Source organism: Falco peregrinus, chromosome 12 (genome assembly GCF_023634155.1).
Source record: "Falco peregrinus isolate bFalPer1 chromosome 12, bFalPer1.pri, whole genome shotgun sequence".
Lineage (NCBI taxonomy): Eukaryota > Metazoa > Chordata > Aves > Falconiformes > Falconidae > Falco > Falco peregrinus.
In genome coordinates this window covers 24,762,139-24,779,948 of record NC_073732.1, presented here as the reverse complement: position 1 = coordinate 24,779,948, position 17,810 = coordinate 24,762,139, and the positions used below count along the sequence as shown (strand labels likewise).

At 42.4% G+C, this 17,810-nt stretch overlaps 1 protein-coding gene across 1 annotated transcript in view; it reads left to right on the top strand.

Moving 5' to 3' along the window:
- Nucleotides 1-16,277, top strand: part of LOC101919076 (multiple epidermal growth factor-like domains protein 6) — a 201,018-nt gene extending 184,741 nt beyond the window's left edge. Inside the window, exons 30-37 of the mRNA XM_055817598.1 lie at nt 4,098-4,226; nt 5,089-5,214; nt 5,901-6,029; nt 8,325-8,453; nt 8,773-8,901; nt 9,598-9,723; nt 12,150-12,278; nt 13,284-16,277. Of these exons, the coding sequence (XP_055673573.1) occupies nt 4,098-4,226; nt 5,089-5,214; nt 5,901-6,029; nt 8,325-8,453; nt 8,773-8,901; nt 9,598-9,723; nt 12,150-12,278; nt 13,284-13,363 (977 nt within the window). The 3' untranslated portion in view covers nt 13,364-16,277. The remainder of the gene's footprint in view (nt 1-4,097; nt 4,227-5,088; nt 5,215-5,900; nt 6,030-8,324; nt 8,454-8,772; nt 8,902-9,597; nt 9,724-12,149; nt 12,279-13,283) is intronic.
- The last annotated feature ends 1,533 nt before the right edge of the window (nt 16,278-17,810 follow it).

Genomic DNA, 17,810 nt, shown 5'->3' with positions numbered 1-17,810 from the left:
AAAGGAGACAGTCAATTACCTTTTTATTTACAACTTTAATTTTGTTTTTACTCCATGGCTTGTAATGGTCTCGGGTTTTAGTTGTGGGTTTGGTTTTTGTTGTTTTTTTTAAAAAAAAAAAAAAAGCTGTAGTCTTTCAAGCCTAGTCTTGTTCTCTTTGGTGAACACTGATTTTCCTTTCGTAGGAATCCAGCGCGGCGCTCTCTTTGGTTCACTTGCTTTTTGGGGTGACAATTTCGACATAAAGGCCAGCTGCAATATATGGAGCTCTAGTAAGGGTTAAACCTGTGCTTTGTTCCTAGAGTAGAAATAGGAAAGAGCCTCATTTTAGAGATGGGCATTTGTATTACTGTCATGTCATCACAAGTTATTCTTTAAAATACAAATGTAAATTTAAGGATTGATTCTATCGTCCTTTGTACATCAGTTCTCGCTGTACGTGAGATTGAAATCCAGCCTTCAACATCTAGGTTAAAGCCATCTGGATCCATTATACATTAGATTATAATAAATAGTATAGTACAGCAGTAGTGGAGATCAACTATTTAACAGTATCATTTTAAAAGACTTAATCATGGTTAGCCTATTACTTTTATGTAGCAATCTTTCAGCAGTCATTACCTGTGCATGTACTACTAAATTTCTATAGATTATAGTTAATGTCCTCAAGCTTGCTTAGATCCTTAAGTTTTTATTTCAGAATTTAAACATTTAAAGCATTAATAATTACACTGAAGTTCCGATGTAAAAGAAATTACTTACAAAAATGAAATCTGTGTTTCATTGTATTCAGAGGGGATTTTGCCATGGTCTTCTGTGTAGCTAGGATTAAACCTATAGCATATGAGACGTGAGCCTTCATGGCATGGTGTTCTCTTAGATTCCAAAAATACACAGTATCTTGCACAGCAAATTCCCATTTGATTGATACAGTTTTGTTAAACATTTACTAGAGACATAATGGAATGTGGGAGGTTCACAGAGAGAGAAAATTTGTCTTGTCTTGGGGTTTTTTTAGCTCTTCTCCCTTATGCCACTCTGACCATTGCATAGACAGACACAAAAATGGAAGGAAAACAGCTGAAGTGTGAGTTATTTTTAGGTTTAGGTCAACGGAGTGAAAGATTGTGGACCCGATTCTGCAGTGACTGTCTGATAACCAAGGATAGCTAGCGTGACTGGTGGGAATACTCCATGTTCCCACCATCCTCACTACAGGGAGAACTGGGGCTGCTCCAGCATGAAGAAGCTTTCAATATAATATTAAAAACAGCATAGGGAGCCGCTCCCAAAGACGTGAAATGGGCTTCAGTCCAGTCAACATGTGGTTGGATGCTGCTGGAAATGGTTTCTGGCAACTGTTGCTATATTTATAGTACTGTGAAAAAAGGTTCACGAAAGTATCTATAAAAGGTGTAGTTGGCTGGGAAGTCAAATTTCCAGGAGCCAAGAGCAACGAGGCTTTCATGTTCTCAAATTTTGGAGTGAAGAGCTGAAACAGTCTCTTGGCAGGATCCAGAGGAAGCAGACAAACTAGCAATAAGGTTCCCATCAATTGTCCATAACTCGGTGGACGGGCAGATCTACTTGAGTGAAGTTATGAATAAAAAGCAGTAAGTGGTGTTGTAATGGATAAAAAAACCCATGTGTTTTTTTATCTCTCTGTGACATTTACTGGGCTGGGTGAACCCTGAGCCAGAAAGACTTCACCAGCTTCACCTTCAAGGTGTGGGTAACAGGATGCTTCAGAAGTTATTTTTTTGGAAATGCAATTAATGATGTAGGTAAGAAAAGACCAGTTGGTATGAAAAAATTTAGGAGCTCTTGGTCATGGCAAACCCACTCAAACCAGAAGGAAAAAATTAGGAAATAAGTTAGAAATCTGGCTGCTGCTCCTGCTGTTCTCAGAAAAACATGTCAGATGCACAGGAAACTGTTAAATTAGAAAATGTCTTTATGAGATAACTGGTGGTTAGAGGCTAACCCTCTTTATACAGGCAGAGCCTACTGAAAGGGCAGGACACTGTGTAAATGCCCTAGCTGTCTGCATAGAAGTTCTGCTGCAAAGTAGTAACAGATGAGATGGCCTTGTTAATAATCACATGAGCGTCGCAGCTGATGGTTTTGCCCTGCTTGTGCTGCTTCCGATTGGATCGAAATAAATAAAATCCTGCAAGGGTAAATAAATTGGGAAGGAAGGAATTACTGCATCCCTTTCAGTAATGGAGCAGTTCTTGCCAGTCTTGAGCTGAGGAACGAACTCTGAAAGCTTTGCCAGGGAGAAGCAACGTGTTTGGGAGTGTGGGAAACAGAACTAAAATAAAAGAGAAAAGCCAAATGATGACCAAAGGGAAAAAGAGGAGGAAGAGAAATTAACTTAAGAGTCCAATTAAATAATTGAATCTGGGTGTATCTTTAACTTCACATCTTGGTCAAAATGAAATAGATGTTGCAGGGTTGCAGAGATGTTACTCTGTGATGCCAGGGTTTGCACATGAAACAGATTTTCTGTGCTGATAGATGGAAGCACTGATGACGAAGTATTCATTGAGAAGAAGCCATGGTTGAGAAGGGCTGGGGAGAGTATCTGCATGTAATAAAAGTGTGTATCTGTTTAGTCCTGATGATCTGCTAGCCTGATTTGAGCAGAATCCAATTTTCAGTTTTATTTTAAAAGGTATCCCTTTAAAGCTTCACCATAAGCTCTCCCTCTCTATTGAATAGTTCAAAAATCTAGAGATTTCTCCAGCCACTCAGCCCATGCCTGCATGCCTTCAGGAAAGAGAGAAAATACATAAATTTATTTATGCACAGATTGTGAGAGATCTGTTGCTTGGAGACATGTACAAATATTATATTCAACCAGATTTCCAAAGTAGCCATAGGCTTCCTTTTACCAGGGAAGAGAGGGAAGGAAGGAGCAAAGAAGTGACATGTAGAGGTAGTAACACTGGTGTAACTGTTCAATGATGATCGTGTTGCTCTAAAAGCAGCAGCTTCTCCCTTTTCCAGTACACTGGAAAATTAAGAGAATAACCTGCATCTCCAGAATCTGGTGGTACCGTGCTGAAGGCAGCCCTGGCAGACAGAGGCACGTGTGTAGCAGCTCTGCCCAGCTATTTTCCTCATTTGCAGCCTCTGTCACCCTAAAGAGTATCTTGAAGACGTGAGCCAAGCGTGGCAGATGCATTCGTGTCTTCCTGATGTTGTATTCAGCGCTCCTTCAGTGTTAGCTGTCTAAAAATACCCGTGACCACCTGGAAAACCTCTTCATGGACAGCTGGTTGCTACGTAACACTGGCCCAGCAATCCATCCAGGTCTAATGTTTCTTCTGGTTATTACAAAATAGAGATGTTTTGGGTTTTTCCTCAAAGAATTTTCTGGCTTTGCATTTAAACCATCTTTCTCCTGTATCTACCTTCTGAGAAGGTGTCTTCTGAAATTCCCTCTTATTGTCATGTGCAGGTTTTCATAGTCTTCCATCCACAGCCCACTAGACGTGCCAGAGCAATGGCAGCTCCAGTTTGGAGGGAAGGAGTAGATTATAGAGGAAACAAATTTTCTCCAACTTAAAACATTTTTAGAAGACAAGACCTGCTCCATAACTGGTCTGCTGAAAGGCGCAGATACGGCTTCTCACCATCTCAGGCAAACCAGGCTGTTGCTGCCCAAAGGAAGAGGGACCGGGGCCCCAACTCTCCCCACCTCTGCCATGGGAGGGAAAGGGGGCACAGGTTGATTTGGAACAGAAAGAGGAAAACCTCTGAAGAACTGGGCTTGCTTTTCTTGTTACTGTCACCTATGAGGAATGGGAGGAGCAGGCAGAGCCAGGAGCTGTCGGACCAGGCTTGGTGGCAGCGGTTGGTGCAGCTCCCCAGGGGTCTGACACCGCGAGGCAGCGCTGCCTTGCTGCCCCACGGAGTGCATTGCCCGGGGCACCCATCTGCTGGTCAGTGCCTCCTCCTGGCCCTCCAGAAGTGAATAGTTAGAAAATGAAAACCTCATTTGGGTTGAAAGCAACAAAGTGCTTATGACATTAAATGCAAGAAGCCCAGTAACAACATTGCCTAATTGCTATTTTGCTCTTTTGATACAGGGTGCCCAAAAGGTACTTACGGTTCGAACTGCCAAAACCCCTGTAAATGCATGAATGGAGCCCACTGCGACCCTGCGTCGGGAACGTGTGACTGCGCGCCTGGTTTCATTGGAGCCGACTGTAGTAAAAGTAAGCCAACACTCATGTTCTGCTGCTTTCAAAAAACAGCAGAGGAATAATCTGCATAAGAGCTTGTCAGTAGAAAAACAGACAGACCCCAGCTACCTCCTCCTTGAATTGTAAATCAGGATTCCAGCTTTGTAAAAAATCTCTTGCAAAATATTTTCCCTCTCTTCTGCGTGCGTAGAAGCAAGGACACTCATCCCAGGATTACAACCTGCTTGCCCAAGCTTATTTCTAGAGCCAGCTCAGCATGAATTGCTCAAGTTCCTTCTTCCTGTCCAAAATTTCTAGGTTGAGAAATTGTCTCAGTATTTTGCTTCACACTATGGTGCCATTAGTTTCAATAAATGGGAAAAAGATCAAGTTTTGTCATGGCAAAACTGGTAAAGACTCCATGGCAACCCTACTCTTACTTCTGTATTTTAGAGCTAAATTGTGTGGCTGAATTTCTGTGCTTTTTCCAAAGCTATGATCTCTGTGAAGGTCTGTTCAGCTTATTCAAGGGAGAGCAATGTTTTGATGTTTGGTAGCCTCTAGCTTTGCTCTTCAGCATAGGACACCATCAATATTAAGGAAGGAAAGATGTCTTTAGCTGCAAGGATGAGCAGCTGGGCACTCAACTTTTTGGCAGGAAACCTGCTAAATGTTCTAGGTGAAACCATGGGTTAGATTTATAACCTCTAGTGAGGTTTCAGAGGATGAAGCAGTCATGTCTTTGGATGGATTTTTGGTTCATAGTTGTTCCTTTGAAGCACATTAGCTGGAATAAAAATGAAGCCAGCTCTACCTGTAAGATCCTGCCAGTGTTAAGGATGAAAGCTGGCGCTGGCTACCCGGCGTATTTAACAAAAGGCCGTGTTCCCTTCAGCTTGCCCTGAGAACCGACACGGGAAGGACTGCGCCCTGTTCTGTGCATGTGGTAAAGGTCAGTGTGACCCACGGACTGGCAAGTGCACCTGTCCTCCTGGCCAAATGGGACCCAGCTGTCAGCAAGGTAACAAAGCGGGACCCAGGGTCACCTCGTCAGTCGGTGACATACTCAAAACAACCAGCAAACAAAACTCAGCGCCATACATTGTTAGAACTGTGCTTCCCAATGCCTTTGCTTGATAACGTTGCAGTCTGCTGTACTCGGCCCCTGTCTGTCCCCGCTCCCTCACCCTGCCTTTATCCTGCCCCCGTTTCCTGCCCATGTCTCACCACTTTGCTCCACCACACTCACTGCCATTGCACTGGTTTCTCCACCAAGCTGCAGTGACTCCTTTCAGAGGCTTCAATCCAAACAGAACATAAAGATGGGGAAAAAGGTGGTTGGTAGCACACAACACGAGCAGTGTGAGGGAGCTGTGGATGGATGGGACTAAATTTGGAAGCAAATTGCTTGAGCTATAAAAGTGAAGGGAGAGGATTTGCTGAAGAGGATGAATTAAGAGGGGACAAAGGCAGGAGAGCGAGAGGAGCAAATGTGGAGTCAAGCCAAGTGAGGAGATATGGTGAGACCGAGAACGTTTGGGTGAAACTGCTAATAATCGTGGAGTAGAGTGTCCCACAGCCCTCAGGAGACACCAGGCACTTGGGATACTGTGGGGAGCATGTGTTTCTGTTTATTCCCTGTCACCTTCATCCTTTTTGGGGATGCTAATTTATTTATTTTTTCAAACTTTGTTAATTTTCTGTTAGTGTGTCCCCAGGGACAGTATGGCCCCAACTGCCACCTGACATGTACCTGTCAGAACGGTGGTATCTGTGACCACGTGGATGGCAACTGCACTTGCGGGCTCGGCTGGACAGGAAGATCGTGTGAGAAAGGTGAATTTTTGCTTTGATGATAGTGGATGTGTACATTCAAGCAGGGGTTTGCAGTGTCTGCAGACCCACAAAAGGGGACAGGTTTTACTTAAGTAGACTCCGTCCCAGCTGCATTTGTCTCTGTAGCATCTTTCATGCAGAACTGCCCCTAGACAGAGCTTTAGGTCTTTTTTCAGAAACAGTTTCCTCATGAGCCTTGCTCTGTAACTCTCAAATTCCTTTGCACAGGCTCTTTTCTTGTCCTGTCCAATTCTGCTGTTCTTTTGTTCATGGGAACCTTGTTTTGTAACTTCCTTCATGAACTTTTGTGTTCTTTTGTTCATGGTAATGCTGTTTTTATCTTCGTTCACGTGCTTCTCCGAGGTCAGCAGAAGCCTGCATCTCCCTCCTCTCTTGTTACGTCCTCTCTTGTTATTCTCTTCCCTCAGACTGGACTGCAGTTGAACTTCCATGTATTGACTTCCCTGCTAATACAGTTCTGACATCTGTCCAAAGCTATTGCGACTGTCCTGCTATCTCACCCTTACTTCTCCATGTCAGCTCTCCCTCACACAAGACAAAGGATACTTAAACAGAACAAGCTCAGTTTTCACCTCAGAAACCCTCCTGCCAGCCTGAGTCTTTCCATGTCTTTCCTTCTGTCCATCTCCCAAAAATCATACTGAATTTCCACCTTCCCATTTCTCTCTCTAGATAAGAGATATCTGTATAGTTACCAACTTAAATGCCCAAGAAACCATGAGTTTACTGGTATGAAATATAAAAAGTTAGTTCTGAGTAGTTCTGAGTTCACATTCAAGACAAACTTCATTACATCGTAACTGCCGTGGTGCAATCTCCCCAGCGTTCTCCCAGGCCCTCATTTACAGGCTTTCTGTCTGACGTCTGTAGCGTATCCACCCCAAAATCCATGCGTATGTTTACAAAGAACTAGTTGTTACAGGGGAGTGTTGCTATATAAAAGTGTCATATAGAAATGACACTTTTTTAGCAGCCTTCCTCCATGCAGTTGTTTCACTTTGCACCTGAGAAGACTCAGAGACCCACTTCATGCCTGTGTGTGTGCAGAGGAGGAGTCGGAAGGAAAAAAGAAAGATGCTAACTACATGGAGCCGCTCACAATGTGAATACTACTGTGGACAGGCACTAAGGAAGTGAAGTTCACCATTAACTGGCTAACTTTGGGTTGGTAGCCACCTGCGTTCGTCTCTCTTTGTTCCTTGGAATCTCTGTAACCACCCACAGGCTGCGTTTGGGTTGCAAAGCCTCGGTAGAGTCATGCAGGTGCTACCACGTGGAGCAGCAGGTCATGGGGGTATCTTATAGATATGCTTAGATGAAACATCTCTGAAGTCAGGCACGGGGAAAAGACACGCACACATCATATAAGGGACTGTGTGTTACATCGCTAGAAAGAACTTCACTGTTGGTCTTTTGACAGAGATAGCCAGGTTGTTGGGAAATTGAGTCTTGATTTCCACAGCAGTGTGGGTTTGAGTGTGTTTTGACTAGAAATCAAAGACAGCTAATCAAGCATCCTTTTCCTAGTGATTAGGTGTGGTGTTCTTGAAAGATCTTGTCTGACATTTGCAGTTATGAATCTAATTATTTGGATGGCTATGCTTATTTAAGTTGGTCTGCCCAGATTCAAATTATCACAGCAGTGGGAAGCTAACTTATGCAGAAATGATGCCCAGGTTAATTATATTGGCACAGTCACTTTTGTATGACTTGGCTTTCAGTAATTTGAGAGGTGTTTAGTTCTGTATAAGCAGATATCTCATTATACAGGGAAAGGCTGTTGCTGTGTGTGAAAAAGAGATCCTCCTGGCTTGATCTGGAATTGGAATGGCATGAACTCCAATGATAACACAGAGGAGGAAAAGCTTCATGTTTTCTTTCACACTTTCTGAGTGTCTAAAAGAAAATATCGCTGTAGATATAAAGAAAAAATAGAAGATACCATTTATGCTATTTAGTATGTGGCTTTAGAACACCTGGTGCAGGTTCAACACTGCATGAAGCATCAAATTAGTAAAGGCAGGCTATAAAGAGTACAAGGAAACGGCTGTTTGAACACCTACGTAACATAAAAGACTTCTGATCAACGTACATATATACATCACAGTTGTAGAGAAATGCTGTGTCTTCACAACAAACGTTCTCTTTAGGTCTGCAAGTTATTGTATGGGCATCATATCAGCTATGCAAACTATCACATAAGAGCTTCTCTGGGTGAGGTCAGTGATGTTTTTGTTTTGTTCATCTGTTACTCTGTCCATGTCCTGCCAGCAGAATGTCTCCCGGGGAAGTATGGGTCTGGCTGTGGCTTGGACTGCTCGTGCCAGCACAACGGCACCTGCGACAGGTTCACGGGCTGCTGCCGATGCCCCGAGGGCTACTACGGCCACTCCTGTGAGCACAGTAAGTGGCGGCACCCGGGGCAGCCCAGGTGCCCTGTTTGCCAACAGTGATGGGATGTGGGCTTCGGAGTAGTCATGTAAACACCTTGCCAGTTCAGTTAAAAGTTTGGGGGTGTCCCGAATGACCTGATTGCTTCCAGATCTGAGTAACTTGTGTATTTCTGATGCTGGGGTGGTACAAGTTTTAAAAAGCACACGGCACTGTTAACGGTAAATATAGTTTTTGTCAGTTCCTAGGGAACGTGGCTGAAAATACACAGGTTTTTAAAGGGGTATATGTTTTTACTTCATAAACATTTCTCAATACTCTTGTTTTTCAGAGTGCCCCCTTGGATTTTATGGGCTAAGCTGTCTTCACACATGTGCCTGTCAGAATGGAGCAACCTGCGATGCAGTGACAGGACAGTGCATTTGTCCTTTGGGTTATCAAGGTGCCCACTGTGAAAAAGGTACTTGCACCCCTCTGACGGACAAGAAAAAAAAAAAGAAAAAGAAAAAAAAAAAAACCCCAAAGAATCAAAACCAAAGTAAAACTCAAAAAGCCCCATGTGATTACTCAAATGTTTGTTTGTTGAGAGCTGCTGCTTCCTTATTTTGAGCTTTATGAATATCCTGAAACACTGAACTTGGGATAGTTTACCTGTTACATATCTGGGTGTTCTCATTTCCTTATAAATTAACTAATCTGTTTCCGATTAATGCAGTGAAAGTCCTGGTCTCCGTGATGTCTTGCAGCAATGAGTTTCATATGTTGTTTATTAAAAATAACTCCCTTTTACCGATTCTAAATTTACTTCTAAAACTCCAAATAAGATTATTAAATAGGTGTATGTCAGACCTGTTGAGTTATGGAATGGTCTTCTAGAGAGTTCTAATTAAAAAACAAAAATAAGTGCCAGTTACATTTCTGGGACAGATTTACAGATACCTTTGATAGGTTAGATTAGTCGGACCCGACATAAGGAGAACTCATATAAATATTATGCCTATTCCACTATGTTCGATTCTTGATTAAACTTGGCATTTACACTGGCTTCAGTGGAGAGTTTATGAGCTTTCCTCTGGGACATCCTGGAGAAACTCATCTGGCTTAATGTACGTCTTGCCATTCAAACGTGCATCTAAAAAAGCACTCTCGCTGTCAGGCTGCGACAGGGGCTGGTTTGGAGAGAGGTGCCAGCACCAGTGCGACTGCGGGGATGCTCCTTGTGATCCAGAGACTGGGAAGTGCCTTTGCCCACCTGGGAAGACTGGAGACAAATGTGACATTGGTAAGGGTAATATTTTCTAAAGGCTGGACTATGTGTAGTTAAACCAATATGACCTGTTGGTCTAAGCCTAACTGTGAAAGTACATTTGCTGGTATTCGAGAACACTTTGTAGCATATTACACCTATGGGTTATCAACAGCTTTATCAACAGGCTGTGCCTCTGGATTTAATCAATGTTTATATTGATACACTGATAGGAAAGCTGTTCACGGGTCAGCTGTAAAATGTCATTTGCCTTGAGTTTTGGAGAGCACGTGCTGTGAAGGATCTACCAAGCCCACAGTTTTGCAGATGTAGCGGGGAAGTCTCCAGGGGCTGCAAATGGGCACAAAGGGATCCGATTGCAGTGTGTTTTGTCACATGGACATCTGTGACCCTTTTCAGACCAGTGCCAAAGTATTTCCCGCTCCAGATTTGCTCCCCCGGGAAGCAGAGTAGAATCCCTGCGGATGAGGGTGGCAGAGCTGCAGCAGCTATGCCTGCCTCTGGGGTTCAGCAGCAGTCCAGGAATATTGAATCCGAATAAAATTCCCTCGTTTGCAGCACAGGCACTCAGGCTGTGTGCTTGGGAAATGGTTGGCCCGTGAGAGAGGGAATTATTTTGTAACAAGGGTATAAAAATAGGAAAGAAAATTCTCCTGTAGGGAAAACCAGTCCCACCTCTGTGCCCTGATGAGGTGGTTGCAGGGCTGAGAGGCAGCAATGGCAGGCAAGGTGACTCTGCTCACAGTTATGATGGAGTAAATTTAGGGTAATCCACTGAAGTAAAAGGAACTGCAGTGGTTTAAACAAGTGTAAGAAGAGATTTGTGATCCTAATGCCGTGGCAAACAAGATAGGAGGAGTGAACATCCAGGTGCTGCTATTGCGGGTTCACACCAGGAACCATAATCCTCCTGAGCCCCCAGATCACAGCAGAGGAATATTATTTCTCCTTTTTTTCAAGGGTAGGGCAGGAAACAGCTTCAAACAGCATGTGTTTAACGCACAGTAACTGCTGGGAGCTTAAGTGCTAGTGCAACCTGCAAAACTGAGACGGAAGAGCCTTTGCTTCCCTCCCCGCGCTGCCCTGTGGTCAGAAGCCGAAGGCGGCCAGCCGGCGGGCGCGGGTCCCACGGGGCCACCAGGCACCCCGCAGCACGGCGCTGGGCAGCCGGGGGCCAGCCCCGTTCTAGCAGAAGTGGAACGCAAGGGGGAAGCTCAGCACCAAAAACGCGAACCGAGGTTTTGCTTCTTGCAAACTCTAGGAGTAATTTTTATTTTTCTTAAATCAGCTAGGGTAGCCCCCATCCATGAAAAGCTGTTATGGGGTAGGTTTTATTTGCATTTTTATTTTCAATTAGGCTCAGTTCATCTGTGATATAACTGTGAGCAGCTGTGACTGTGCAGCAGCCATAAAGATAAAAGGCCTGATTTTAATTTGAACTCTGGTAAAGCACCCATTAAACGGGCAAAATGTTAATTAAAAAAAAAAAAAGAGAGAGAATATAACAGACTTTTATGGGCGCTCTTTTTCTGTAGTAAATTAACATTGCAGACTTTCAAACAGATGTCTTAAATACACATTGTTATTAACATGAAAATGTGGTATTACATAAATTAAAATCAGGTCCAGAGGTGTTTGAGGAGACCTTTTCTCATAACATTTCCTAATTGAAAAGGCCAAGCTCTGAGCGCACAGGGAGAGTTCTTCCACGTGTTGGGGCTGCAGCTGATGCAGGGCTCAGCAGCACTTTTATTTACCTAATGGTGCTTGTGTGAGAAAGCAAGCGCCTTGATTATTTACAGTGTTTTCTAGCAAGGTGAGGGAGAGAGGGCTATTGTTTACAGTGTATTTAGCACCCTGCCTTGTGACCTGCTGCTAACTTCTCCTTCATGTCTGTACTCTGCATTAAAAAAAAAAAAGTTGCAATGAGGATTTATCAGCCTAGGTATGGAATACATTTGCATTTGGAAGCGAGACATTTTGTGAGTTTAATTTGCCAGGAGGCAGCAGAATTGTGCAATCAGAGTAAGACATAACAGTATATAGAAAATGGATTAATTTTCAGTTTCACGTTCTTTGAGTGAAGGCTCTTTGCTGGCACACACTGACAGCCAAGCCGTGTGGTAGAGAGGTGCGGGAGATAGTGTGGATCCAGGATGCTGACTGTAACTTTCTTGAGCAAATCCCAAGGTCTTTTTTGTTGGGCTGTCAACCCCTGTTTTTATACCATTAATGATTTCCATTCCGGGAACTTCTTTAGGACAGCTGGGCTACAGTTTGGGCAGACCATGTGGCAGACAAAACTTGAAGACTGTAAGGCTTTCTGAAATGTCATGCTTTAATGTTAACAGATGTAGGTGTCTAAGTAGCTTCCTGATCCCGGAGAGCAAGGAGACTACTAGGGAGCATTCACCTTCTTCCAAACACTTCTGTCCTTCCAGAATGCAGGTCAAACCAGTACGGCCCTGACTGCTCCTTGCAATGCCAGTGTGCCAGCAAATCCCAGTGCAATCCGTACAACGGGAATTGCGTGTGCCCAGCCACGTGGATGGGGCCAACCTGCAAAGAAGGTAACACAAGCTGGAGATGCGCAGCCTTTCTTAGTAGAAGAAGTCATGCATTGACCGTGGTGGGGGTGGGTGGACCGTTTGGACAGGAGTATCAATGCACCACCCAAACATGGTGCTCAGCAGCAGCCACCACAGTTCCTGTGTTAGGCTGTGCGAGGCAGAAGCTGTTCTGCATTTCCATCTCTGGTGAAGAACACAGAGCCTGTGATAGCAGCAGCTTTGCTTGGAAGGGTTGTGTTGGTGTGTGCTCTACTCCAAAGGGTCCCAGCACCTGATGGTGCAAATGCCAGCAGACACTGCAAATGCCAGGAGTCATTCCAGGTGGTTTTGAGGTCTCGGCCAAGCTGAACTGCCTCGGTGCAGTGGTTTCCCCTCAGAGCAGGCTGTGGAGATCAAGGATTCCTGAGGCTGCCTGGTCCAGCACAGCAGTACTCTCTTCTGTGCCTGCCAGTATCAAATCTTGCCCTGAAACAGTTGATACCCACAACTTCTATAAGAAGAATGAGGAGGTTTACTTGCTGTGCATGCCATCCCATTCACTTTTTGTAGGTCTCGGGTTTTGAGGATCGTGGTGAGGTGCAATAAGCCAGAGAAGCAGACAAAACATTGGAAAATAGATGTGGATTGATTTGTGAGTGTGCTAAAGCACTCATCGCACTATCACAAGGAGGCTGGGACTTTTTGTATTTTGATAATTTTTCTTCTTGAGATATAGTACAGAGTGAAAATTTCCTCCCACTTGTAATCTAATTGCAACTGGCTTGATGGTGATACCATACAATTCTGCATTTAGTTTAGAAAACGCTTTGGGAACTTGCCATTTGGGACATGTTTTACTGTTTTGCCTGCTTTCTGCCGCTGTGAGAAGGCCAGTGTAACTCAGTCCTCACCTTTTTTTGAAGGGTAATATTTATTGAATTATTTAAGTGTAAATTGTATAATCTATGTAATATTTCAGTATTACATTATATAGACCTGAAACTGTGTTTCTGCTGAATTCTCTAGGTGGCCCTCCAAAGCTTCCTTTTCATGAAGAACAAATTCAAGAAAGAGGGAAGATTTTTCCAAGAGCTCTACAACAGTAACATTTGGACTAATAAATGAACTGTTTTATATGCACAGACGGTATTTGAATTTGGATATGAAAACAGCTATTCAATTCAGCTTGAATTGTACTGAAGTATTCACACTTCTTATGGAAGACTACAGAGGCCATTTAGTAGCTGGATCCTTTTAAAAAGTTGAATCTGTTTCATGTATTTATTCCTAGCCTCTTACCCCTCCATTAATCTGCTCTGGCCGTTCTTTCTGCTATATAATATAATTCATTGTTTGAAAGCTTGGACGTGTTTTTAATAAGACCGGCTCCAAAGAGTATCAGGATAAGCAGTATGTAACATATCAACGTGCAGTGAGCCACACCACTTATAAGTGACTTTCTAAACCTGCTTGACAACCAGCATGGAGTTTACTGAGCGTTTCACAGATTACGAAACCAATACTGATTCACTGCAAAGTCACGTTGCACAGAAACTAGTGGGATTCACCAAATCAATTCTGCTTTGAATAACATTGTGTGTTCTAGAAAAGCGTTCAGTCTAATTTTAAACTTGCAGCTGAAGCAGAATCCAGCACAGTCCTTGATAAGTGAGAATATGTACTGCATTTTTAGTGTGGATTGACTGATTGGAAGGTCTCCATCTATATCTTGCTTCTGTCTGAATCTGTCTTCCAAAGAGCATGGTGTCACCTGTCAGACTCTTCTGGCTTTCTGCATCCTCCCGTCTTGTCAGTTCACTTTCTCAGTGGTTTGTCAAGTCAAACTGTGCAGCAGTTCTCATCAAACAGTACTGTCTAACGCAGAAAAGAGTTTTGTCTTGGGTGGAGAAAGCAGATAGTAAGCAAGGATAGATGTTTGAAGATAACCTTTGTGTTCTTTATATAAAGGATTATAATGTGCTTTTACTGCACAATAGGTTGTCAGCTTTAAAAAGTCCTGATACCATTCAACAGCTGCTGTTGGTCACTGAATAGAACAAAGACATGTTGGTGCTATTTTGTCTTTTTAGACAGGTTGTTCTTTAGTATAGAACTATATAATTATAGAGAAATAATGTTCTCTATTTTAATATTCTGAGTTAACCTGACTAAATAATTTCAGAGTGCCTCTTTATACCTCTCTTTAGGTTAGGAGTTACAAAATCTACGTAGTAACCTCTGGAGTCTGACAATATCAAAAGTGCACTTATTAAAGGGCATCAGGACCACAGGCTCATCAGACATGGTAATACAGGTAGTGCCAGGTCTTGTGTTCACGCTACCGTTCACACAGCGTAACAAACTGGAACTCTGCAAGAGAAGATTTTTGTCTTAGAAGAGACAAAGTGACAATAATTGATGTAACTTGTGATTTGTAAAGCTTATTTTTGTTGTTGCAGTTGGATAATGAGTAGATGAAGTCACAGTTTTACCCCATGGTTCACCTCAGGTCTTAAACACATCTGCAGTCAGCAACTGTCCAGTACAAAGCAAGTGACACTTGCTCACCTGCTTGCAAACTGTGATCTATTCTAAGCAATATAGGTTTTGTAGGTATTTTTCAAGCTTCATGGAAGTCTTGTTGTTGTTCATCACCTCATAGGTATAGAAATTCATCCTAAATGCCATAAAGTTATTTGTGAATGTGTCAGAATTCATTAACCAACTGTGCTTTCAGCCAAAATATCACAGGGGCTGATGGTGATCCCTGGTCATTTCTTCTGTAGAGACCCATGAATGTCACTGGAAAGTTTACTCAATGAAAATGTGCCAAAACTGTTGTTCCCAAACTAGTCAGAAGTGTGTGGCTCTCAGCAGGGCTTTACTGCCAGCTGTGACATTTTAAACATTTTTTTGGAGATGAGATGTCCTGGGTCTGATCCTGCAATTATGTGAATTTGGGGCAATTTCACTGAACTGGAACTGATAAGGTAAATCTCATGTGAGAAAATTAAACATAATCTTAGCAACTGCTGGAGAGGAACAATCCAGGTTAAGCAATTAACATATTTTGGACTTAACTATGTATTTACCACAGAGCCAAACTACAACAGTAATGCAAGAGTCACATTATATTCGAGACGTTTCCTAGAATCATAAAGTTAAGTTGTAAGAGACCTCTGGATGTCCAGGCTTCTCTTCAAAGCCTGATCAGCTTCAAAGGTAAAGGGAGTTGCTCAGAGATTCATCTGGCTGAGTTCTGAATATCTCCAAGGATGGAGATCCCACCACCTCTTTGAGCCCCTGTCCCAGTGAAAATTTCACGCTCAAGACTATTATTTTTTCTCCCCTATTTTCTAATCAGAATTTTCTTAAGTTCAACTTGTCCGGTGCTTCTCATCCTTTCAGTGTGCATCTCGGAGAATTATTTGACTTCATCTCACCTACAGCCCCCATGGGGTAGTTGAAGACAGCAGTAATACCTCCCCTTGGTCTTCTCTCCTGAAGACCGAGCAAACCTTGCTCCCTCAGACCCAACTGTATCAGCCCCGATTACCTGGCCCCGTTCCAGTACATTGGACATTTCAGTGATGGGAAGGATGCCCAGTGACTGGTACGGTTACTCAGCAGCTAATGCCTCAAAGCCCAGAGCTTACGTTTTGCTGTTTGACAGCAGTTTATAAAACGGACTGGTTTTTCTTATCTCTGTATTCTGCTATGTGATTAGAGCAGCTAATCAAAGAAAAAGCCTTTCTCAAACCATATTATTTACCTGTGTATACTTGTTTACATTTTCCACAGTACCTTGATAATAGAATTGTAAATATGTAGTATAAAGGAAATAAAATTTTTTGTATGAAGTATTTTTAAAGAATGTCACAATTTGTACGTGATGAAACATGTATTGTAAGTGACTGATGCTGAGCCTGTGCCAGTGAATTAGAGGCCCAAGAAGATCTGCTTCGGAAATATTTCAGCAAACTTGTTTTAAAAAAAAAAATCAAAAAATGCCATTTCATATAAAACCATTCACATGCAATAGTCTTTTTATTCATTCCTCCTTCAAAATATTTCTTAGGCTCTTGATGGTATTGCCTTGGGAACAGAAGTTCACTGCATTGAACAGATCATTCTGACTTGGGGCTCAATATGACTTTTTGTTCCAGAACTAAGTGCAATCATATAAGGTAAAAATCAAAATTAAGTATTTAAAAATATTAAAAGATTAATTTTGAGTTAATTTGGAATGTCTTGTCTTCGTTCTCTGTTAGTGAAGGTTTTCATTCTTTTCACAAGGCAGGGAAAATGTTTACAGGATGTTATTTTCTAAAAGAAGAGCCAAAACTTTACATCATCAGCTATAAATTAAGGGATTTTACTTGCTTGTGATGTCATTAATATGTTTTGATTCTGCTCCTTACTGCAGGTTAACAAATTTACCTAATTTTGTGCCTACAAAATAGTCTTTATTAAACAGCATGGACTTTTTAAATGGAAAAACTACTAAATCAGCTTTTCCATAGATTAATTTTGTGGCAAGTGAGTATAGCTGCTACTAAAATAATACAACTCTGCTTATTTGCTTCATCAGATTCCAGCGGAAGACTGTCAGGCTGATACTGTCCTGGGCATAGCTCTGGAGCTTTGAAACTGAAAGTGAAAACTTCAGTGAAAATAGTTTTTATACTTAAATTTATGTCTCTCTTTCTCTTGGTGAATGCCTTTCTTGGCTCTCCATTTCCCAGAAGGCTGACATTAATTATGCTTCCTTGAAAAGAGCGTTCTGTATATTCCTTCCACTGTAACACAGTTGCATGCATAGGTAACTCCTTTCAGAAGGACACTGAAATTATTTCGGCCATGCAGTTTCTGTGCCAAATCCCGCTCACTCACCTTGTTGTGTATTCCAGATAACTTCAGTTTGAGAAGAGTGGAAATGAGTTGAGTGTAACTCAGTGGGTCCAGCAGAATCTTACTCAATGTGAATTCGTGAAACCAGAACAACATGTTCTAAGTTAGACTTCAGTATTTATAACACTATCCTCATAGGAAAACAATCAGAATTTTAAAAATTCCCCGCTTCCCCTGCCAAAAATTATTATTCTACTTTTATCCTTTTTATGTTGAAGAACCGTAGCTATTAAAGTTTGCCCAGATTTCTTGCCAACCATATTATTTTGATTGGCTGCAGATTTCTGTTTTTGTAAGTAATAACCATCACAGTATCAGGAGTTGCCAACGGGACAAACATGGAAATTATACCTTTATGTCCTTCCCAGAAGAGCCAGACACACATTTTGGAGCCATCATGGTTTCATACTGTAGATCTAACAGTGACAAATAATGTTTCTGTTAGAGTTTAGCTTCTCATCAGAGCAAAGAAAAGCTTAGGAAGAGTCCTTGAGAGAACGGGTGGACCAGGAAACCTCCATCCTCCCATCCTTGTGTTAATTTTTTTTTTTTTTACAGTTGGGCTAGAAACCTCAGTCCCCAGTTCTTGAAGGTCTTTTCCTTCTGACTGCAGCAGCTCTGTGCATGAGCTGTGACACCATG